At 36.1% G+C, this 24,587-nt stretch overlaps 1 protein-coding gene across 4 annotated transcripts in view; it reads left to right on the top strand.

Annotated features, from left to right (window-relative positions):
* DPH5 (diphthamide biosynthesis 5) overlaps positions 1-24,587 on the top strand; it is a 33,349-nt gene that overhangs the window by 2,005 nt on the left and 6,757 nt on the right. For all 4 annotated transcript variants that reach the window (XM_032487205.1, XM_006190948.3, XM_032487207.1 and 1 more), the window contains exons 3-5: positions 3,046-3,170; positions 10,378-10,486; positions 21,428-21,548. In XM_032487205.1, the coding sequence (XP_032343096.1) occupies positions 3,046-3,170; positions 10,378-10,486; positions 21,428-21,548 (355 nt within the window). The remainder of the gene's footprint in view (positions 1-3,045; positions 3,171-10,377; positions 10,487-21,427; positions 21,549-24,587) is intronic.

Below are 24,587 nucleotides of genomic sequence, written 5' to 3'. Positions count from 1 at the left end.
ATCTGTCCTCCCTCCAGTCTTAGAAAGTGACTGAGAAAGATGAGGTTCTCTTCCTTTTCAAGTGTAATGCCATCTAGATGGTTTTTCCCACACTTCTTCCTCTGTTCCTCTAGAACCTTACTCTCATCAGTTAGTCTTTCTTCTTTATGTTTGATCTGTATTAACATCCTTCTCTTAGTCTGAAACCATATTCAAACACAGTTGACCCTTGAACAACTTGGGTTTGAACTGCACAGATCCACTTATATGTGAATTTTTTCAACAAGTAAATAATACAGTACTACTTGATTTAAGGTACGTTGAACCGCAGATATAGAGGAACCATGGGTATGAAGGGCTGATTATAAAGTATACTGGGATTTTTGACTTCAGGGAGAGTGGGCACCCCAACTTGTTCAAGGGTCAACTGCAGTATCCATTCTCAAAGCTCTCCTCTTTTAAACCTCTTTTCCCCATAGTTATTATTTCTATCTCTTCTTTTCCAAAGCTTTTTGAAAAGTATACTTTTATTGTCCCCCACTTCCGCTCATGTCTCAAGACTCATACAACTGAATCTTCCATTCCTCTGAAATATTTCTCTTTTGAACAATTATTTAGTAGCTGAGAACTCCAGAGGATAGTTTTGAATTCTTGTCTTTTTTTTGACATAGTTGACTACTCCTTGAAACTGGCTTTCAAGACATGACTTGACTTTCTCTTGGTTTTGCTCCTACTTTTCCATTTTTCTCAGTCCCCTTTGCAAGCTCCTTATTTCTCCATTCCTACTTAAATGTTAGTGTTTTTGTTTTGTTTTTAAGATTTTGCTCTCACCTTTGTTTTCATATGTTACTTTGAGCCTAATAGTCTTCTACATTTTGACAAGGTAATATGTTAAGCAGTTTGAAATTCAAAAGATACTAAAAGGTATATACATCAAAAGATTTCTATCCCAATTCTTCTTTCTAGAGGTAGTCATTACTAATTTCTTGTGTATCCTTTCAGAAATACCCACAGTATTTTTAGCTTTTAGTTTTTACCCTCTTCCCTATATACAAAACCTGTCAACTTAAAACCAAGAATGAATTTTGAGTTTTACCTTCATTTTCATGAATGGAGATTAGGGCTGAGATTATACAAAAACTGTCTAATCAGTCATTGGATAATAATATAGTATCAGTTTAATATCATTTGTTGCTTTTTTTTTTTTTTTTTTTTTAGTTTTCGTTCCCTAACCTTGACTAGCTTCAGTGTTCTTATAGCACGTATAATGTGGTGGTTAATTCCCCTCTAGGCCTTATGCTCCGTAGGGCAGCGGTCACATATTCACATTCACCACTGTTTCCCAACATCATGCATAGAGTTTGGCACAGAGGTTGTGCACAAGAAATACTTTTCAAATGAGTGAGTGAACAAATAAATAATCAAATGGTTAAGTTAAAAATAGTGTAGTACCAGTCTCTTATTGCTTTTGCAATCTCTTCCCTTTTCTAAACGTTCTTTTTCAAAAGGACCAACCATTTGGTTATACTGAAGTATTTATGTTTCTCTTTAAGGAAATTTTTTTTAAAAATAAATATTCTGTTGTCTCAGTTAGATAATGAAGTATTTCTTGGGTTAGGATAAGTGATAAATACGGAAAGATGCATGACAGACTTCTTGAGGAGAGAGTGGGTTTTCTATTGTTAAATAAAATATTGGATAGGATTCCTGTTAGCATTAAGGTAGTGACTCCCTGATCTTTAAGAAATGTTACAGGTTCAGAAAAAACATCGTTTCTTCCAGTTTCCAGTAATCATATGTGTTTTCTCTTTACATATGTGAATATAAATATTCTACAACTATTAAGTTTACTGGGCTCACAAAATTAAAGTATGATATATGAAAATGAATGATTAAGAAAAAAATACGTGGTAAAAGTGGAAATAAAACTTTTTTCATCTATTGAAACATCATTGCCCTTCAGGACTTCTGGAACATTATCTCAAAAAAGATACACAAAGAAAAGGAAAGGACCTTTTTTCACATTTGAAGAACAGATTCTTGTTAAGTATTAGGAAAAAATTATCAGAGTTGGAACTATAGCCTTTACCTTCAAATGCTTAATCATTTGTTCATTTACTCATTCACTTGACAAATATGATTGAGTAGCACATGCTCTTCCATTATAGCAATCCTTTTTTGACATATGATATAATCCTTATAATTGAAATAAACTTCTCAGTATGTAATAAATAGTATTATTCATCTATGTGTCCACTTTTATTATATTTTGATTATATATTACTCCATAGGAAATCAGTTATAAGATTCATGATCTTGCATAATAGCTGTAACCACTCCCACATGACCACCAGCACACTAGCTCACTGTTACATGCTGCCGTTCCTGTTAAGGTCAGCCTCCTGGGTTTGTTCTTTAGGGTTGAGCTTCTGGGGATTAGTTCACAAAGCAGTTTATGTGGAGACTTCCTATATATTTAGAATTTTTTTTTTCTCTTGCAACTCTGCCTTTTTTAGCAGGAACTAGGAAATAGAGTTTTAAATTAGTCTTTCCTGCAATTATAAAGGAATGTTTGCTAGTTCTGTAAACAGCTAAATCTTAATTTTCTATTATTTCTCATTGAAATTACCTTTTATTTTAGATAATCGTTCCTAAGGAAAATTTAATAAAACCCAACTATGATGTATATTTATAATTATTATTTAATATATTTATTCTGTATTACTCTGTTTCTGAAGTAAGATGTATGCATACATGTTCTCTGTTCATCCTACAATGTTCTGCCTGGTCTGTTGGACCCAAATTTAGAGGTTAATTTAAAATGCAAAAAGCCTCAGATGTTAGGAGGTCTACCTCCTCTTGGGATATTAAGATAGCCACAAAGACGGAGTTTAATTGCAACATGATACAGAATGCTAGCTGACTGATGAGTTGTATTCAATGATCTGTGTTTGGATGGTTGCCAAGGTTTGCACTAGCCCCAGACAAAGATTGTTTTGTGTGTGTGTGTGTGTGTGATGAAATGGTCACCTGCTTCTCATTTTTATATTGGGGTTAAATCTATAGGAAGAATTTTATGGAAGAAAACTGATTCTTGCTGATAGAGAAGAAGTGGAACAGGAAGCAGATAATATTTTAAAGGATGCTGATATCAGTGATGTCGCATTCCTTGTAGTTGGTGATCCATTGGGGTAAGTCAAAGCAGATATTTTGAGTTTTAATTTATTTACTTTTTTAATCATTAAGAATTATTTTATTACATTCAAAACTTTACCTACTGGGTCCTGGTAGGGGACTTTCTTTACCTGGACTCTGTCTAAGATTTTGTAGTTTAAACTTTTGGTATCTTTGAGATTAATGAAGAAAATCCACTTGGGAAGAGCATTGTCATATGTACCACTTACGTTGGTTGTTAAGTGTCAGCTCTCAAGTTTGCATCATTGCTTCTGCTGTATTTTTAGAAAGTCACTTAGGGTGTTCAATAACCTAACTAGTATATCATTATTAAATATATTACATTATCGAGAGTCATATATTTTGCAGGTAAGTGCGAGCATCTTCTGCTTGCTTTGTCCTAGGCTTCTCCCCCCCTTTTAAATCATCTATTGTTGAGCAATACTGCTGTTACTTTACTTGCCTTGCATTTATTATTTATCAAGCCTCAGATTTTGATTTCTTATATCCATTGGGAGCTCTGCTCTTCCCTGTTACTAAAAAGATGGGCTTCTACTTGTCTAGTCAAGCATCATTAATCTCTAATATCAAGCCAAACAGAAAAGTTCTTTGTCTCCAGCTGGTGACCTAAGATTTGTATCACAGATTTAAGGAACATAAGGACACTTAAATCACTGTGAGCCCAAGGACATTTTTCAAAGCAGTGGAGTTACATGTGCATGTATCTGTCAAAAAGAAAGTAATTCATATCAGTATGAGGTGCCAGAGATTGTGTATCATTATTACACTTGATTGCAAATGACACTGGGTAATCATACATTTAAAAACATTTCAATAGTTTGTTTTAGTCTCTGACATTGTTTTCTTTAAAGACCTTCCTCCAAATTATTAGCACCTATGGTTCTTTTTTTTTTTTAACACCACCAAATGGTAAAAAAAAAAAAAAAAAAAGAAGGGTAATGAAAAATCCTATGTATAAAATGTCTTGGCACTCTTGTGATCTTTTCTCATTATCTCACTGACTCCTGCCAAAATCCTGTGTTTACTATAGTGACACCTTCTGAACTTGCCAAACTCCTGGCTTGTTGGTATCACAACTCTTAGAGTCAGCTAGATGAGTATTCTGAGTCACTTTTGACTTTCTTGATGTCCAGTCACTGACAAGGTCCAATAAACCAATGCTACTTGAAGTGAGGTTTGCAGACTGGTGCCAGCCCACAAACTTACTAGTCCACGATGAGATAACTACAAAATTTGGAAGTAAGCATTAGAAACTTTTATAGCAGGTTTACAAGGTAATTTTTTCTCTGCTGAATCTAATAATAAAAATTTGAAGCTTGTATTTTATATTATTTTATATTTAATTTTCCTAATACTTTTTTTTGCATTTTACAAAACTAATATTCCATGACAATTTAGAACTTTAAAAAAATATTGGCCTTTCACTACAGTTTGAGAAACACTGCTACTGACTTTTCTTTTACGAAGTTTTTCCTATCCTTTCATTCCTTTCTACTCTGGCAGCCTCTGTTCTACCTAATCCAGGCTCTCATTATACTAGTTTAATATAGTAGCCTTTTACTTGGTCCAGGCATAGACTCTTAACTCATTGCTTAGGCTGTGGCCAAATTCGTGTTTGTAAAACCACAATTTTAAAATCTTACCTGGGCTCAAAATTAGATCATTATTAGCTCCATCATTGGCCAGGCATGAAAAATACTGTCCAACCTGCTCTTCTGTTGGCGTCTTACCACTCTTGTTCTGAAACCCACATTCATGCCAACCAGTTTGCCCTTCCCCAGTTATCATGCTTTCTAACTGTCACACATTTGTTCAAACTGTTTCCTTCATCTGTAATGCCTTTTGCCCCATTTCTGACTGTCAGAAGTCTACCCATCTTTCAAAGCCCAACTTGGCGATGTAGTTCCTAATTACCCCAACCAGAAGTTATCTCTTCCTAACTGCTGACATATTATTTATATTTATTTTCATATTATTACCTCACAAAGTTTTTTATGTGTATATTTACTCTTTAGATTTGTAGGCTGCTTTTTTATCTCTTTAGCTCCCCTTGTAATACTTTGCTTATAGTAGACATCAATTAAATATTAATTGATAGAGTTGTTAATATTATGCCTGAGATCATGACAAAGGAAGACCAGACATAGCTCAGACTGACATTTATCCATTCAGCAACTGCCTTTTGAACACCTATCTCATGACAGGTGCTCCTGCATGCTGGATATATATTAGATGATAAGACACAAAGTTTATAGTTTAGTAGGAGAGGCTGACAGCAGTTGAAGAAACAATAATAAAAATGATAGGTCTGTAAAGCAAAAAAAAATAGGGACTAACAGGAATAGACTAATTTATGCAGGGTCATATGGAAAATCCTTTCTGTGGAGGTGATATCCAAGCAGGTATCTAAAAAGTAAAGGGAATACAAAACAGAAACAGACTCACAGAGACAGAGGACAAACTTATGGCTTCTAGGGGTCAAGGGGATGGGAAGGGATAAATTGGGAATTTGGAATTTGCACCTCTTGAGGGGTGATCAACATGTTAGCGATCTTGATTGTGGTGGTGGTTTCATTGGTGTACACATCTATCAGAATTCATCAAATTGTACATCTGAAATATGTGTAACTTACTGTACAGGAATCATACCACAATAAAGGTGTTTAAGAAAATAATAAAGGGAATGGTAGAAGGAAAGAACATTCTAAGCAGAGGGAACAGCAAGAGTATATTCAAGGAGCTGAAAAGTCAGTGGCTGGAGCACAGTAAGTGAAGGAAAAAGAGACATGAGGAGTTAAAGAGGTGGGAGCCAAAACGTGTAAGGCCTTGGAGGGAGGAAGGATTTTATTTGAAATGCAGTGGTGACCTTTAAAGGTTTTAAGCTGCAGATAATCACAATCTCATTGATATTCTTAAAAGATCACTCTTAAGTGCTTAGGAGAATAGATTTTTAGGGAGACAAGGGTGGCTCTGGTGGAAGAAAGAAAAAGACAAACTGGGAAAATTTTACAAGGAAAAATGCCAGGTCGTATATAGTTGATGAGGAAAAGGAAAGAAGTTAGTTTTCAAGGATTCTGGCTTTAGTAACTGAGTAGTTGGTGGTGCCATTTGTTGAAATGATGAAAATCAGCAGCAAAAAGGACTGGGGGAAGCAAGAATTGGTTCTGGAAACGTTTTAAGTTTAAAATGTCAGACAGACAGTTTGATACCTGCTACTGGAGCCCAAGCGAGGGGTTATCTTGGTTATACAGCTTTTTAATTCATCAATATGTAGATGATATATAAAGCTAGAGGAATGGGTGGAGTCACTTTAGGAAAGAACAAAAGCCAGAGAAGACGACCTCGGCTCAGTCCCTAGGAAACTTTGGCATTTCATGGTCTATCAGGAGCAGAGGAGGAGGAAAACCAATAGAGTGTGCTGTCACAGAAGCCAAAAAAAGATAATGTTTCAGAAAGAAAGAATGATCAGCTTTGATATACTGCTGAAAGGTTAAATAGAGGATGAAGATAGAAAAGAGTGTGTAAATTTAAGGGCACATGTTTGGACTTAATTGCATGTGGCTTTATGAGGAGGTGGTATTTGAGCGAGGTCTGGGTAGAGTTTATCAGGGCAAGATTGTGGGGTTGAGAGGTGGGAGTAGCTGAGGGAATGGAAGGGAAAATTCAATGTAAGTGAAAAAACTGAGGCCCGGAGAAAGTGCCTCAGTGCTGCTCAGAATCCTTCAGGGACTTCATGGCCTTAAATCTTTTAACAGTTTGTCTGCTTTTTCCTTTGGTTACTCTTTTTGACTGTGGCAGAGCTCAGTTGTATAACTTTGTCATTTTACTAATGTTTTGCAATGTTTGTTCCCCGTGTCCTTATTCATGCTTTTTCCTTTAAACAGACTGTTCTTCCTGGTTTCTGTTTTATAAAATAGTAGATTCTTTAAGGCCTAGCTCAGATGCCACCTCTTCCATGACTCCTCCCTTTTTCTTTCAGGAGTAAGTGCTTTTTTTTTTTTTTTTTTAACTTTTAGACAGTTAATTTTCCCTGTATCAGTGACTAATCTTATGGATCTGTGTATTCAGATTTATGTAATATTTACTGAATTGTAGTTATTTTTCATTTACCAACTGGATTATTATTGGGATATAGTAGTTGGAGACAGGGTGGTAGGGAACATATAAAATTTTAATTGGGCCTTGAAGAATTAGAATTTGAGTTAATTATAGATAAACCAGGAAGAGAATACAGAATGCAGCAAGGCACTGAAGTTCTTCCTTATATGTGACCAAAAATAGATGCACTTTGTTTAATTTTAAGCCCCCTTCTACTTGTTTGAATGAAAAATTCAAAAAGAAGGGAAAATTGTTTAGTCAGTCTTAAAATTCTTTTTTCTAATATTTTACGAATTTTCTAATATGTAAAAATTCTAATATTTTAGAAATATAAAGTATTTATAAAACGGACCTTTTTAACCATTTTTAAATGTACAGTCCATTGGCATTGAGTACATTCACATAGTTGGCATCCATCAGCAGCAGCCATCCCCAACAATCTTAAATTCATGAAGAGGGCAATTGAAAGTCAGTTAAGTCAGTTGGTGTAGTTCTCATCTTTGCCCTTTTATCTAGGTTATTAAAAGGAATGTGGGAGTTAATCACATAAAGAATGTAAATGAGTCTAAAAAAATACTACATCAATAGATCTGACTCAGTCATGTGAGAGATGATAGTCTTAAGCGTTCCATCCCCATAAAGAGCAGTTGAACAGGGTCATCATTAAGCAGATTCTTTCTAAAGATGATTCCTTTTTTTATTCCATTCTGTACTTTGATGTGCTCTGTAACTGTATGTATTTCATAATAAGTGTACACATGATTTTTTTACCTTTATATTCTGTGCCTTTTCCTTCATGGCGCGCCCACGTGTGCGCACACACACACACACACACACACACACACACACACACAAACAAGTGTACCTCTGTTCACCTGTGTCTTCTGTGCCTCAGTTATGGGCATTTGATTGCTTCCGTTCCATATAATTAACGTATTTGAACAGTGTCCAATACACTTAAGCATTATTATCATTAGTCCATTTTTTTTTCTCAAACATAAAGTTGTTATGCATGGATTAAAGCATATGATCCTTACCCCCCCCCTTACTTTCTTATTGTCGTTTTTTTGGATTGTTTACTAATGATAGGCTCTCCAAAATAGGTTTATAATATCAAAAAATCAAAAGTTTAGGACATGGACATTTTCAAGCGTATATTGTCAAATTAACTTTTCAAAAGGATTGTACCAATTTATAGTCCTTCCAGTAGTTCATAAAAACACCATTTTTATTACAAATATTAGTGAATTTTCAGATTACCAGCCATACCTCTGTCAAATATGGTGATACTGTGTCTGCAGATTAATATTATTTAAAATAAAACTTAAACATACCAGGCTTTATACATTCAAATTGGTCACCTTTATGTACTTTATTTCATTGATTCCATTGATCAGAACATTCTTGAATCTTCTCTTTTATAAATGCCTTCAGAGCAATTCCCAGTAACAAGCATATTATTAAGAAACATTTATTAGTATTTCTGGGCATGTGACTCTACCTAGAATCATATGTGTGTATGTATATGTAAATACAATTTTGGATAGGGCCACATGCCCAGAAATAGTAATAAATTTGTCTTTACACACACACACACACACACACACTCTCTCTCTCTCTCTTTCCCATTCACCATAATGAAGCATTTTCATGAGCCACAGACTGGGAGCAATGCCCGGTATAAGGATGTTAAGTCCTTGTTTCATACCTTTTTTTCTTTTTTATGAAGCAATATAATCTAGGTAATTGTGATGATAAAATACCAATTTTATCACAATTTTTCATAGCAGAAATCTGAGGGGCTCATTTAATCACATTTATAGCAGTTTCACAAAATCAAATCACTTTGCCAGGTCATTAAATCTTCATAGTACACCACCACATCTGGTCATTTTAAATGAATTTGTGATAAAGAGAGGTATAATTTTAAATCAGTTTTTCTTTGTGCTCATCTGTTTAAATAACTCACCAAGAACTAATTCAGTTTTCCTTAATCTTAGTGTTAAGTAGTGAGATTCTGTTGAAAGTGATATTAAAAACAATTCTTTACAACTGGCATTTATATTATTTTTTAAAAGCTTACTCTAAATCAACTTAATGATTGTTTTTATAGTAGTTTTTATTTTATGTGTGTGATTAAAAACAGACTTCCCTGGTGGGCGTTTGTTAATCTGTTTCTGACTGCCTCGTGGGGTGAGAGCCCTTGATCTTCCTACTCGGTATGCGCTGACCAGTTGACAGGTTCTGCTCGTTGTGTGTAGTTTCTCAAACATGCTAATGTTGCTTTCCCCAGTAGGGCCTGGAGTTTTCATCAGGGGAGAAAAAGGTTTTAATAATGCAGTTCTAAATTGATGTGGGGTTACCTTTCACGGTATCCATATTTATATTTACATGTATTCTCTCTTTACCCCAATCTATCTAATTATAATCACCAGATCTGTCTTAAAAAAGGGAAGACAGCAGGCAGAACAGGCACACACGTACACATGCTAATTATACACAGCGACCACACTGAAAACAATGATAAATAAAATAAGATGACTGCAAGACCGATGTAAAACCCAACTTGGAATGTGTCTGCTACCACTCTAATGTTAAGGCAAAGATTGAGAGGCTCTGAAATGCTCTGTCAGTTCTGCCTTATACAGAAACAGTCTTCAGAATAGGAGCAGACATCAAGGAGCAGATCTAGTTGTGCTGTGATTTGGAACTCTACCGCAGTGGTGTTAACGGTTTAAAGGGATCCTAAGACCAACAAGTTTAAGAACTGCTGCTGAAGAGTTCAGTTGCTGAGCTTATAGTCCACAAACATTTCATACAGGTATTAATAGGACAAAAAGAGCAAGTTAAAACTCTTTTTTTTCTGTAGCTTCCAAGGCTCCTTTAAGAGTGTTAAAGGTGCAGTTCAACATTGTTTAAGGGCATGTTGTAAACCTTCTTGCCGGAGAGCCCAGATGAGGGCCTTATGCATGCACCTCGAAGTATTTGAGGAAAAGCAGTGTCCTAGACCCTTTGCCTTGAGCTCATGAAATGTTATATGTAGCTTTGCTGTCTTAAAAAATTAGCCTTAGTTAGTTAATCCAACTTGATCTTTTTTCAATACAGGGCTACAACACACAGTGATCTTATTCTGAGGGCAACAAAACTGGGAATCCCTTATCGAGTTATTCACAATGCTTCCATAATGAATGCTGTAGGCTGCTGTGGTTTACAGGTAATATTACAAAATAACTTTTTTTAAAAATGGTATTTAGCAAAAAATTTTTCCTATAAATTCCTATAGATTTTATTATATTTCATGAATTATAAGATACTGTTTTATATAGTACTGTGTATTAAGTTTTTAATACAGATTTTTACAGTAATTTTCCTTTAGCTCAGATTGCAACCCCCACTGAAATTTAGCTAGAGAAAGGTTTTAATCTTCTGTCCAACTTGTACATACACAAAAGGGAATATAACCCAATTAAACTGGTTAAGTATTCCTAAAACCTTTTTACATTATTCCAAGTGACTTCCTCTGCATTGCTGAGGCCCATGTTTTTCCACTCAGTGTTGTTTTCTGTGCCATCAAGAGCACCATGATACAGCATTTCTTAAAATGATCCATAAAAGAGCTAAAAGCCATTATAGGCTTTTAAGCCAGCTGTGCAATTGTTGATGTGTAAAGTTAGTTGTTTTTAACCTAAAAATCTTGGTTCTGAGGAGTTAAAACAAAGTTCCATAACTGTGTTCAATGTTTTCCTCCAAGCTGCTGGCATTCATTTTCAAAGTTTGATATTTGTGTTCTGATGATCCACATATATACTCCATGACAGTTATGACTGCTTATGGCCAACAGTAATTTTAAGACTTCATTGATTGTTAAGACACGTTCCTATTTCAGATATAATAGGAAAAAATTTGCATCTTAGAATCTATGAAATAATGTATTTCCCAGTATACCTTCCTGGAATGCATTATTTAAAGTAGCTGTTTATAGCAAGAAGCTACGTTAGCATTGGTACCTAATGTTATGTCGGTAGCTTTAGAGGGACCTATGTTTTCTGTACCACCTAGGAAGACTTTCTCACTTTAATTGACTGATCGAGGCCAATCATCTCAGAAATATGCCTTTGGTTCTGAGAACCAGAGAAAAAGTATAAATGATTCACCTTTCAGTATTCATTACTTGTTCTTAGTTACAGCTATGTTTAAATTGGCAAAGAATTTTGCTGTCTATTTTGTCTTCTAATAAAATGCATACTTTAAAAAAATCTTGCCAATTCAAGTCTTTTTTACACAAAATTTTTTCTGAACATTTCTGTGTTGGAATAAATTGAATTCTTGACTCTCATATTCTTGATTGATTCTCAGTCCAATAGTCTTTCCTCTAGACAATGCTACCATTTAAGAATGATTTCCAGGGGGAGGATATAGCTCAAGTGGTAGAGTGCATGCTTAGCATGCATGAGGTCCTGGGTTCAATCCCCAGTGCCTCCTCCAAAAATAAATAAATAAATCTAATTACCTCCTCCCCCCAAAAAGTAAATTAAAAAAAATTAAAAAAAAATGATTTCCAGAAGAAAGGAAAAAAGAGAGGAATAAATTACCATGTGATAGGCAACAATGTGTAAACTTGAAAGCTGATGGGCTGATTTTTTTCATATTGGTTTTATTTTTATTTCTAGTGAAGACAGCCCCTTTCTGTCATACTTTACTCTAAATTATCTTATGATAATTATTATTGAAAGTTTTTTACTTCTCTTTAAGCATAACGTTTTTAAAAGATCTTTGTCTTTATTATGTAAATGTAAATCTGTTATCTGGATTGGCTAAAGCTAGGCTGTGGTGACCCTGTGATCCTCTGCACTGATAGAGAGGTACAGCGTTACTGTTCACGTGTTTAAAATGGGTGAAGGTACTATGAGAAGTGACAGACTCCATGCGTATAAGCCCCTAAGATCAAATCATATCCACATTTACATATATTATTTTTTTAATTTAGCTTTCTCTTAGTTTTATATGGGATTTCTCCAAGCGGGCACAAAGTAACTGTTTCCACATCTTGGTTCTCTTCTCTAATCTGGATATGAAAAGACTTACTACTTGCATGAAAATCAGGAAGTGCCTTTTTATTTTCTGTCATTTATTGATGAAATCTCTGTGTAAGTATAATTCTTATACCACTCAAGTTACTCATATCCCAAGAGGAGAAGGTAATTATTGATTTTCTAAGATAAAAAGCATTAAAAATAATTATATGCTTGGCACACTTAAATTTTAAAATAAACTTGTGGGTATCCTGCATAATGTAAAAATTTTGGTGAAGTCTCCTTCCTTGTAATAGCTGACCTTTTTCTCTTTACTATTTGGCTGACATTTATGGAAAAAAACAGTAACCAATACCAGTGGTTCTCAGACTTTAGTATTATCAGAATCAACTAGAGGGATTATTAAAAAGTTTGCTGGGCCTTCCCCTCAGGTTTTCTGATATGGTAGATCTGGATTAGGGGTCTGAGAATTTGCATTTCTAGCAAATTCCCAGGTGATGCTCAAGCTGCTGGTACAAGCACTACACTTTGAGAACCATCAACCTAGACAGATAAAAATTTTTTCAGAAAGTTAGAGTTATGCTTTCTTTTATACATTCTTTTAGCATAGCAAAATTGAAAAAGTAGATTTTAGTTCCCGGAAATATGCTTGCTAATTCTAGAATGGTAACAGGTTACCTTGCTATGCTCTCTTGCTCAATTTTTAAAAAGGGAAGTGGGCACCACTTACGAAAGATATTCGGTCATCTCATCTCCCATGAGTTTAAAAACAGCCATGGAGTTATTAAACAGAAGTGCTACTCCGGGTATGATGACAGACCTGAACAGTATATGCTTTCTTCCTAACCTAAAAGCGGGTACAAATTTTTTAAACTATCAATTTATCAGCCTCTTTTGAACTCTCTTTTTGTTTTTTTGGTTTCTAAATCAGCATAGAGAGTTTAGAATCAACCACTGAGTATTTTTTTTACCTTTGTAGTTTATTAGCCAACAGAAGACTCTTGATTATCAGTATTAATGAAGGTAAGTAGTTGCTTAGATTAACACTTCTACACACACACACAAACACACACACACGGCATTTTATTGCAGGCATTCTATAAAATATAATTCCTTACCACAAACTCCATTTTCCTAATGAATTTTTTTGTTTTTTTTGTTAAATGGAAAGTATATTAGAGGCTCCCAAGTTAGACGTCATTAAGTGGAATAATGATCCATTTATTCAACAAATAGTGTTTGCCTTCTTATTGTTTGCCTAGTAAGTGTCTTTGGAAACAGTGATAAACCTGACCAAGAAGGTGTCTGCTCTCAAACAATTCTAGTAGGAAAGAGAGGCAATAACAAATAAAAAAATAAATGTCAGATAGTGGTAACTCTATTCAAGTAGACGGATAGGTTAGACCGTGACTAGGTCAGTGCTACAGTTGGCTGGTCAGGGTAGGTCTCTCAGGGCAGTAATACTTAAGATTAAATATGAATCAAGGAACAACCATGTCCCAAGCAGAGTTCGTACAGAGGCCCTAGGGTGGAAATGAGCTTGGCTTGTGAAGGGAACCAAAGGAAGGCTGGCTGGAGAGTAGCAGGCAAGGGGAAGAGTGATCTGAGGCTGGATATGTAGGTAACATTGGATCACTAGGTTGTCTAATTCAACATCAGGAGTTTGGATTTTATTCTAAGTCATATACACTACGTGCCTTCAGAGGGGTTTAAGCAATGCAAATGCTTGATCTTATAAGTGTTTTTAAAAAATATCTCTGGCTAGTATATGGAGATTGAATTGCTGCCGGGCAAGACTGGAAGTGAGGAAATCAATTAGTAGGCTTATTGCAGTCCTTTAGAGGAGAGATGATGGAGGCCTGGACTGCATGGAGAGGGTGAGGTATGATAGAAGGTCAAAATGAGTGGAGGTGTAGGAGCAGTGTCTGTGAAGAGAACTGAGGTTTAGGCAGATGTAGAGAGCCACCTCTGCCTTACTGATAATCCTTGGAAAGGAAATGGACTCTGTATGCTAATGGATCCTTTCCTACCATCTCCACTGTCATAGTTCTTATGGTTCGTATCCCCATAGACTTGTCCATGGGGCTGGACCCATCTAGCACTATTGGCCCGGTGTTTTCTCAGTTTGATTGGTTGTGTTGTCATTTCTAGAAAAGTTACCTCCTGTCCTAAGAACCCTGTGCCGGTCTTGCTTTGCTTTCGAGGACCATTATCAATGTTGAAGAGTAGGGTTTGGGATTGGGTTTCTCTTACTCCCGGATTCTTGAAGGCCTGGATACTTACCTGAGGTCTCCTTTTATCTTACGAAGAATTAGTAGTCATGGCATAGATATTACGTATATGTATGTTAAATGAAAGAAGTGAGACACAAAAAAACACATATCTTATGATTCCATTTACATGAAGTGTCCAGGAAAAGCAAATCTATAGAGATGGAAAGCAATTAGTGGTTGGCTGGGGCTGGGGATGAAAACAGGAATTAACTGTTAATGGATGTAAGGGATCCGATCGGAGTGATAAAAATTTTCTTAAACTTGATATAGTGATGGTTGCACCTAACTTGGTGCAATTCACTAAAATCATTGCAGGTATAGTTCAAATGGGTGAATATTATGATATATAAATTATACCTCAATAAAATGGTTTAAAAAAGGAATTACAGGAAGTATGCTAGATGGAAAAGAAGACAAAAGATATTCCCAGCAGAGAGAAATGTACAGTTAAAAATAGAGTCGTGGAAGTGCTTGGAGAATCTGCAAGGTATTACAGAAACACGTAAATGAATACATACATACATAGCACAGAAACGTTGGCAATCTAGAGATTAGTTAACACAAGACTGAAATATGTCACATAAAAAACTGCCTACATATTGGGGGAAGAATTAGTAACAGAAAAACAATGGATATAATGGAAAAGGTTTAGAGTTTAACTGCAAATTGAAAGGTCTTGTTTTTACTTTTTGCTCAGGCTATAATGGAGTCATCTAACTTTTCTGGATCTCTTAAGTTTCTTAACCACAAGGGGATGAGGTGCAAACAGAGAGGAATGTTGGACAAGATCAGTGGTTTTCAAAGTGCACCACGATTTATGAAGCTGCTTTAGGGTTCTGCTGATAATAAAGTAATTGACACCAAAACACGAAGAGAAAATCCCTGAAGAGCCCTGCCATTATCTTTAACATCAGTGATGGTCTATTTAAGAATGCATTTGGAAAAAAAGATTTGGCACAAAAAAATATGAAACATGCTAACCTAGATAAGTTCTAATATCCTGTAGATTTGGAAGCTAAAAAGCCGGCCTATTTTCCAACTTTAGGCAAAGGTTACCTTGACCAAAATATATTAGATTCTCAAATTTTCACTGAGTTAATTTTAAGATTTTTTTCAAAATTAAAATATTGGTTATAAATGTATATACTTTAAAATCATGTTATTTGAAATTCTTAAGTAACAGATATTTCTAACACTTAAATTATTTCTATTTTGAGGATTTTTCTAATCAAGAAAAATCCATTTATTTGTCTGGAGTCAGGCAAGGTGCTTGTATTTAGACATTCCTGATAATGAAAAATCAGGGATTTTTCTTAATACACAAAAGACAAGAGGAACAAAGTCCTTTTCTTGAAATCTTCAAGTTAAACATTTAGCAGCTTAATCATGCAGAATCAAAACTGCTTTTATATATCATTGTTTCTGCTTTTGAAGAGCCATTTAAAAAATAACTTCTGTTTCTTGATGATAAATGAAATTAAGAAATTAGGAAAATACAGTAGGTATAAAAAAGAAGATGAAAGCGTCCATAGCCCCACCACCTAAGGTGACCTAGTTACCTTTTGGTGTATTTTCTCAGTCTTTTTACTTAGCACTTACTATGTGTACATTCTCCTGAATCTGACAGACTAAATAAAAGAAGAATTACAGATCCTAAAATACTTTGTGTGGTATTTATCATGTATTGTTAGTCATTTGTGTATTAAAATGTATTAATTCTTTTGTAAAAGTTTGGTGACTAAAATGGTTTTGAGACAGTTTAAAAGAAAGATAAATGAGGTAGTTGGATGAAACCAGGTAATGATTTCTGCTTAAAAACTGCATTATCGGTTGTAGCTGACTTCAGGGAAGAGGTTGTATAACTTTCTCAACATTATGGAATGCTTCCACTTTCTCTGGCTGTTGTGTAAGTAACCTTGTTTATTGCCATATGTTCCTGCATTTATATAATATATTTTTACTTCGGAAAAAATACATACTGCTTTCAAAGAGTAACAACTCATTTCCTTCCTTTTTATCGTAACACAACACCCAGTGTGTTAATTAGCATTTTTGTCCTTGTAGTAGTTCTTTTTCTTCTTTTAAGGTTTTTGGGGTGAGGGGAAGGTAGTAATTTGATTGATCGATTGATTGATTGATTTTACGGAGGTACTGGGGACTGAACCCAGAACCTTGTGCATGCTAAGCATGCACTCTGCCACTGAGCTATACCCTCCCCATTGCCATAGTAATTCTCACTATTAGTTTTCAGAAGCATTAAATTGATTTCATTGTTGTCCAGGGACTATTGTAAAAATGATAAAACCTAACTAGTACAAAGCACTTAAACTGGTTCTGATAATATCAGAACTCCGTGTTGCTGTGTAAGCTTAGAAGAACTCATCTAATAAGTTCTCTATTCTTTTAGTCACTTTGGAATTATTTTTGACCACCTGTTAAATCATGGGCATACTAAATTTTTTTTCCTTCCTTTCCATTTCCTTTTTTTATCACTATTTTAATAATCACCTTGCCAGTATTCTCTTATACTTCATAGTTTTCTGCTTAAATTGTAAATCTGATTGTACCATTCTTCTACTCAAACAATCCTGGTAAACCTCCATCCTATAAGTGCTTACCATATTGTAAAATCTTTGATTTGCTCATCTTCACATCTTCCTAGTACTTTATTGTAGTGCCGTGCGTATAATCAATGTGCAACAAGTATTTCCTGAGTTGAATTGCTGATTTATTTATTTATCTCCCCCCACCCCCTACCACCACCCTAAGTTGGATCTTGTCTTTGGAAGTGTATGCTTTAAATTGTAATTTTTTCACTTAATTCATATGTGGGTTCTCATTTGTGTGTGAAAATATAAATCTTGTAGCTCTTTTGTCAACATAGTCATTCAGCTTTATCTGTGTACCTAGTGTGTGGCCATGTGTCTAATCTTTCTTACTGTCAGCAGAAATCAGTATATCAACATTCATAAGCAAAATGCATGTGAGGATTAAAAACAACAACTCCAAAACCAGGATTCTCTATCGAAGAGAAAACTAGTAACTCTTGATTGTATGGCTTTGTGGTACATTTTTTGACAGCTCTGCTGGGTCAGCTTTCTTTTACCGCACAGACATAACTGACCAGATTTAGGATAGACATATATAAAAGATACATGTGAGGTTTAGTAGAGTTCTTAGTAAGTTAAATTTTCTGATTTTTTCATATGCAGAAAATATATTTTTAACTTAAAACAACAAAATATTTTTATTTGAATATAAAGTACCAAAAGTATTAAAGCCTAATAATAAAATGCAATTTACAAAGACCTCAATGCTTCCAAAAGAAAGGGAATGTTGGCAGAGAGATGAGTTAAAAGACCGAGGCAAGTTAAAAGTCACTCAGGCAAGTGGTATTGAGAGCTCAAACTAAGGTAGAGGGAAAAGAAATTAGTAGTTTCCAGATAAATTATTGAGCTAGAATTGACAGGAATTGGTATCTGGTAAGATGTCAGGAATTAGAGATACTTGTTAGAGGCAAGTCAGGCAGTACCTATTTCGGGATAGTTGCTTAATGCTATTCTCAGTATTGCCCAAGATTTCCCATCCCTGTTACTTTGTTCATACCATCTGGTTCTTCTGCCTTGTTCAACATCCCCAGTCTAAATCTTACTCATCCTTTAAGGTGCAGCATATATCCTGTCTATTCAGAAGTTACCCTTCAGGCGCTCTCTAAGTGGGGGAAAGGCTGCACTCTTATACTACTTTCAATCTACATCTAATTTTTTATAATTATTATTTACTATCTAATACTTGTCTTTCTTGTGCATCTCTTCACTCTAGTGCCTTACATATAATTAAATAGATCGTTTTGAATTGAGTTTTTGTTTGTTTTCATTGATAAAAACGTGACCTAATATCAAGTTAGATAAACTACTTTTTCTAAAAACTTACTCCAGGTTAAAACAAAAAAAGGGCTGTGTTTACCTACTATTCTTGAAAACAGCTCTTTTTGTAATTTTTAAATACAGATTTGCGTCAGTAATGGTTTGGGGGAAAGCGATCATAGCACAAAGGCTCACACTTGTAAGTAAGACGGTAGGTACTTAGGCTTCTGCAACCTCAGTTCTCATCACAGTAGGATTTTGTTCCAGTTTCCTTTTATAGTTTACTGGTAGGTCCTTGAATTGTGAAACACAAAGGAACTGGTCCTTCTGTTCTTTGAGGTACTAACATCTAAATGGTGAAACCGTTTGCATAATGTTCCAGAATTCATTGAAGAAGTCTGCACCACAGCAGTGGAAATGGTTGCAGTCTATAAATCAGGGTCCTAGAAAGCAGTGCTTATGTGAGGTTTTCTTTAATCCCCCAAATGAGACAATTCAACGACGATTTTACACAAAGTGTTTCAGCCAGTGTTTATATGTGACTAGCATCTCAATTCTCTTTTAAATGATCCAGCCCCTTCTTTCTGAATGAATTGACCTCCATGACTATACTTCCATGAGTCTTAAAATATTGAAGACCTAGTCAAAGTATTTACATATAGCTACATACAATTTTCTTTAACTTTAATGGTTTTCCCTTAAAGTTTTTTTTTAATAGAGTAATAATAGTATTTCAAAATCTGATCAGAGATGCCAAAAATCCTTTGAGAATGTAAACAGTTGAATTTGTCAGAATTAAATCATAAGCATAGTTTGAAATATTTGGTAACATTTTTGAGTTCACTCCAGTAAGAAAGCAGTTGGATTATAGCACAACACAGCATTTTAGAACATTTTCATACCATCACTACACACGTTCTCATTTTATGTCATCAAATCCCTAACATTTATTGAGTCTTTTCGATGGCACTAGGCACTTTACATACAGTGCCATCTAATCCTTAACAAAACACATTATTAGGGTTATAGTTATTATACCCATTTTTCAGGGGAGTTCCTCCTGAAAGTCACCCATCTAGTAACCATGAGCTCTGACTCCAGAGCTTTTTCACCTGCTGCGTAAGGTGTAAGGTAGACTGCTTACTTTGTGAGGACCCTCGCTCCGCTTTGCTTCTCACTTTATACCTGTGCAGATCATAAAGCCTGTTGTGTAGTGGATGATCTATAATAAATATTTGTTAAATAAATCTGCCTCTCTTGGGATAGTAGCAGTAACGGAAGCCCCCAGCAGAGCTAGGCTCATTCCTCGTAGCTTGGGTGAATGTATTCCAGGAGTCTCACATTGGAACCCTAAATACATTTTTTACAGAGAAACCATGCTAGTTGTGGTTTGAAGGTTTATGACTGAATTCTTAAGAGTTACATGGGTCTTTGTACACTAACCTGGGAATTCGACTGCCACTAGATGGCATGACTTCTGTGGGGAAATACCTTTTTAGACAATTTTCAAGTGGACTTTGGGAATAAAGCCCACTGGTAGGTAGGTTGGAGGTTGTGGCCATTTGAGGAATGTGATGAATCTTCCCTTGGAAACACAGATCACCGTCATGAGTACCAGTGATCGTTTTTAGGACCTCAGTACATAAAAATCGAGAAAAGTTGAGCTTCTCTAGGGATGGAGGGATGGAGGACCCTGAACACCCCAGCTTCTCTGTTTCCTCCCCGTTTGCCTCCTTCTTACCCCTGGCAGCAGCTTGTGAAAACTGAGAAGCCTGAGGACGATAAATCCTTTCTCCAGACCAGTTTCTTTTGCAAATGAAGAACTTTAGGCTTGAAAAGTTAGGTGATTTCCCGAAGTCACACAGCTATTTCAATTACGCAGTTAATCTGTGGCAGAGGACTAGATGAGATGTCTAGCATCTGGTGCTTTCCAGCTCTAATAAAAATTCTTTTAAGCACTGTTTAAATTGAATAATTAAATCTTTGCATAACAACTTAAGTGTTATGTTTTACCATATATTGTCTTTGAAAATAATATATTTTGTACAGTGCCTAGATAAAAACTAAAAATAGCATATCATTCACTATTTGAATAACTTTTTACATGTTAGTGATGCACACAGCCCTACAGGTAGGAAGGACACTATGTTGTCGCTGTTCATATTTTAGAGATTAAGACTTAGAAAGAGTAACATCACACAGCTAACAAGTTGCAGAACCAACATTCAAAACTAAATTTCCTCAGTATAAGATTTGGAGCTGGACTCACAGTAGTGAGATGTGCATTCAGTCTGGAAGCAAGCTGAAAGCAAGCAAGCTTCTTGGTTGTGTAATAGTCAAGTGAGGCGGGCAGGACACTTGAGGGGAAAGGAGGAAGTTTAGGAAAGGGCCCTTATTGGACTCTATAGTGAGGGAACAAATAGTGGGTAAAGTAAGGGGGTAGGTTTTGCAGCATGGCTGCAGTGAGTACAGTGTGTGAATTTTACTGAGATGGCGTGTGGAAAGGAGCGCTTCCTCAGACCTCGGTCTGAGTGTCTTTTTAATTACTAACTGTATGACCTTAGGTAAGTCAGTTGATCTTTCTGAGCTCTGGTGGTCTCTCATGTGTTAAGTGAGGATAATATTAACCTTGTGAACCTGGTTCTGACTGCTCAAAAGTCTTTCTCTCCTCCCCCCCATCCCCTTTGGCTTCCTTCTAGGTTCTTTGTATTTCAGTCTTTTTAGCAGCAACTTAGCTAAATCATGAACTAGCTACATACGTTCCTATACTGAATGGAGAAATACTAGAAGCGTCCCACTGAAAGGGCATCAGAATGACACCAGCTGCTGTGGATCAGAAAGAAATTTTATTACCGTTTTTTTGTGACAGATTTGATCCAGGGTCCCTCTCAAGTTCGGTTCTCATTTTTTATTTTGGTTGTTATCTGTGAAATAGTAGTTGGTGAATTGTTCCATCATTAATCAATGTTTTTATTTTTTCCAGTTGTATAATTTTGGAGAGACAGTGTCTATTGTTTTTTGGACGGATACTTGGCGACCAGAAAGCTTCTTTGACAAAGTGAAGAAGAACAGACAGAGCGGCTTGCACACATTGTGCTTACTGGGTAAGGGCTCTGGGGTTTCCTTAGGGTCCCAGTGTGGAGTTGTCACATTGTTCTCATTTTGATTTTGTGTTAAGTTGAAACTGTTCTGTGGATAACTAGCTAGAGATAAGAAAGGATACAGTCTAGCTGCTCTGTACATCCCATGCTCTTTCCCGTACTCCTGGGGAGACATGAATTTCCTGCTCCAGCTACCATGTGGCTATTCCTACATACGTGCCGCTGCCCACTTTTGCCCTAGTAGATCCTCCCCAGCATCCCATCGCTCACCCATTTATTTGTCCATCAAGACTCTGTCCTTGTCAACTTAACTGCAATTCAACAGACTTGCACTGAGCATTCATTCTTACCAAGCGCCATCCTGGGTCTCCCTTGAGATGTTCTTTGAGTACTGCAGTACTGATGCTGGCAGAATCACAGAACTACAGATCTGGAAGTGACTCTGGAGATTTTCTAATTAAAGCTTGTTTTCCAGATGAGATTGAGGCCCAGAGATAGTGAATCATTTTCCCACTGTCACCCAGCTTATTGGTTGCAGAATTGGGAGAATCCAAATAGCCTGTTATTCTTAGCTCTTCTCACTGTATCATGCTGCCAAATCCTGTTCCCCACCTAGTGTGGAAAGAGCTGGGATCGCTGTCTTTGTACACAAAGGTGATGGTACTGACAGGGCTTCAGAAGGAGTGGGTGGTATTTGCCTGAGAGGCACTGGCATTGTCTTGATTCACATTCACTATCAGTTCCTGTGCTACAGTCTATGGTGTACAAATACTGTTAACCAAAGTTTCAATCTGGGGATTGGTAAACAGAAAAGAGCTATCTGGCATCTTGGACAACTTGGAAATGACACTTGGAATCAGAAGACAAAGTCTGAGTGCTGCTGCCTACCAGCTAGAGAGCACTGTGAGCAGTCCTCACCTTTGCCTTTGTTTTTATCAAATAGGAGTCATCTTTCCTTGCCTCATGGAAGTGCTCAGAGAAGTACTTCCTATACTGTTTGTGGTGAAGGAGCCAGTGTTGTTCTTTTATACACACACACACACACACATATAAATATATATACATACATGCATACATGTATATTTTAAAATTTCTGATCTTTTATGTCAGAGTCAAATTGTTGTAAGTGTTGATAAATATTCATTCTCACTCCTGAAGTTTCTTTATCATTTACTGGTGACAAAATGCTACATACTGGCATCAGGCCTTGGATCATACACTGAATTGCACTGTTTTGGTGATACTGTGTGTGAAGTTACCCAGCAGAATATCTGCCACATGGTACAGAATCAGAGCAAAGAATGAACCCATGGTTTTGGCCCTTATAGTAAGTACAGATATTCAGAACGTTAGAAAAGCATCCCGTTTGCCAAAAACATTCAGGTTATTTGTACAGTATAGCCAGTTCTTTATTATTCAGTGATATATAATTTGCATGTTATCAAAACCCCCATTAATATGTCTCTTTTAAAAGACTATAGGAAAGTTTTACTAATGATTAGCATTTCTTACAGGGTAGAAATTGGAAGTTATCTAGAGCAAGGGTTAGTACACAAGCACCCATGGATCAAATCCAGCCCACGGGCTGTTCTATAAGTAAAGCTTCATTGGAACACCGCCATGCTACTTCATTTATGTAGCATCTGTGGCTGCTTCCATGCTCCAGTGGCAGTGATAAGTAGTTACGACAGACACCTTGTGGCCCTCAAAACCTAAAATATTTGCTACCTGGCCCTTTACAGAAGTTTGCCAACTCCTGATCTAAAGTGAAATTTTCCCTCATCTCATGTGGTACAGCCTGTAACCCCCAGTGATTCTCTTTCCCATGATTTTGGGTTGTTTCTTTTCAGTCTTACCATCTATCTGAATTACTGTGTTAACTTGTTTTCTTCTCTGCTTCATAAGAGCAGGGACATTGTCTTGCTCATTCCCCTCTCCGTAATGTCTAGAAGTCTGGCACAGTGAAGCTGTTTAATAAGTATTTAATGAAAGTTAATTGGTTGAAGTTTATTTTTAGTTTTTTTCCCTCAGATTTGATCTTATTACCTGTTGGCACAGAAGATCTTTAACTCTTGCATCCAGAATACATTCCTTTTATTCCATTAACAGTGACACCTACTTAATTCCAGATCCAGATCAGGCCATGAATGCTTCTGTGACTTTTTTTGGCTTATGCCTGTACCCCACAATTAACTGGTAGGGTAATGTTTCCTTGTTTTAGTTTATTGTCCATGCAATTTAGTAATTCATAATTAATCAATTATCTTTATAGTTTTGTCTGTGGATTTTCCATGTGGAAAGATACAGGTCTTCCTTTTTTGTAGTTCTTACTGCAAGCACACAGTAACACACTTGTTAATTCATGTGGAATATGCCATTAGATATATCCATCATGTAGTCTTAAGCTTAGATCCAGTTTGGCCAGCAGTATGTAGAAAGTCAAAGTAGAATGATGTGAGAAGGGCGGCCATTAAGGGGACTTTTATTAAAGGCAGAGGGGAAGTATATGCCACTGGGGGATAGAAAATAGGCATTCATTGGAGCTCAGATACTTGTGTGTGTGTGTGTATTTGTGTGTGTGTTTTACAGCAGAACTGAGAGGTTTGAAAACAATGGGGAGAAAAGAATCTTAAGAGGCAAGCTACCTGATCACTTTTTCATGTCATAAAAAATGTGGGGAAAAGGGGGAAAAATAGGATTAATCTTTTGGAAGCTTTGGGAAGGAAGTTAGAAAATCAATTTACAGTTATTTACCAAATGTTTACTCTGTGCCCAATGTGGAATTAGGTTCTGTGGAATACTAAGGAAGTATTAGACACAGGTCCTGCCCTCAGGGTTTTGAAATCTAGCTGGAACTAACATGCCGTGTACATGAAAGTGTAGAAAACAATTGTGTTCTATTGTATGGAGAAGCAGGAAGGACAAACCAGAACGTTGGCTCCTGAACTCTGTCTAAGGGCTGCCTCTTTTCTTGGCTTTCCTGGGAAAAGACAAACAAGGTTAAACAATCTATCTTCCTTGCTCCACTAACAAAAACAGGAA

Source organism: Camelus ferus, chromosome 9, assembly GCF_009834535.1.
Source record: "Camelus ferus isolate YT-003-E chromosome 9, BCGSAC_Cfer_1.0, whole genome shotgun sequence".
NCBI classification, from domain to species: domain Eukaryota; kingdom Metazoa; phylum Chordata; class Mammalia; order Artiodactyla; family Camelidae; genus Camelus; species Camelus ferus.
This window is presented reverse-complemented; position numbering and strand designations above follow the sequence as displayed.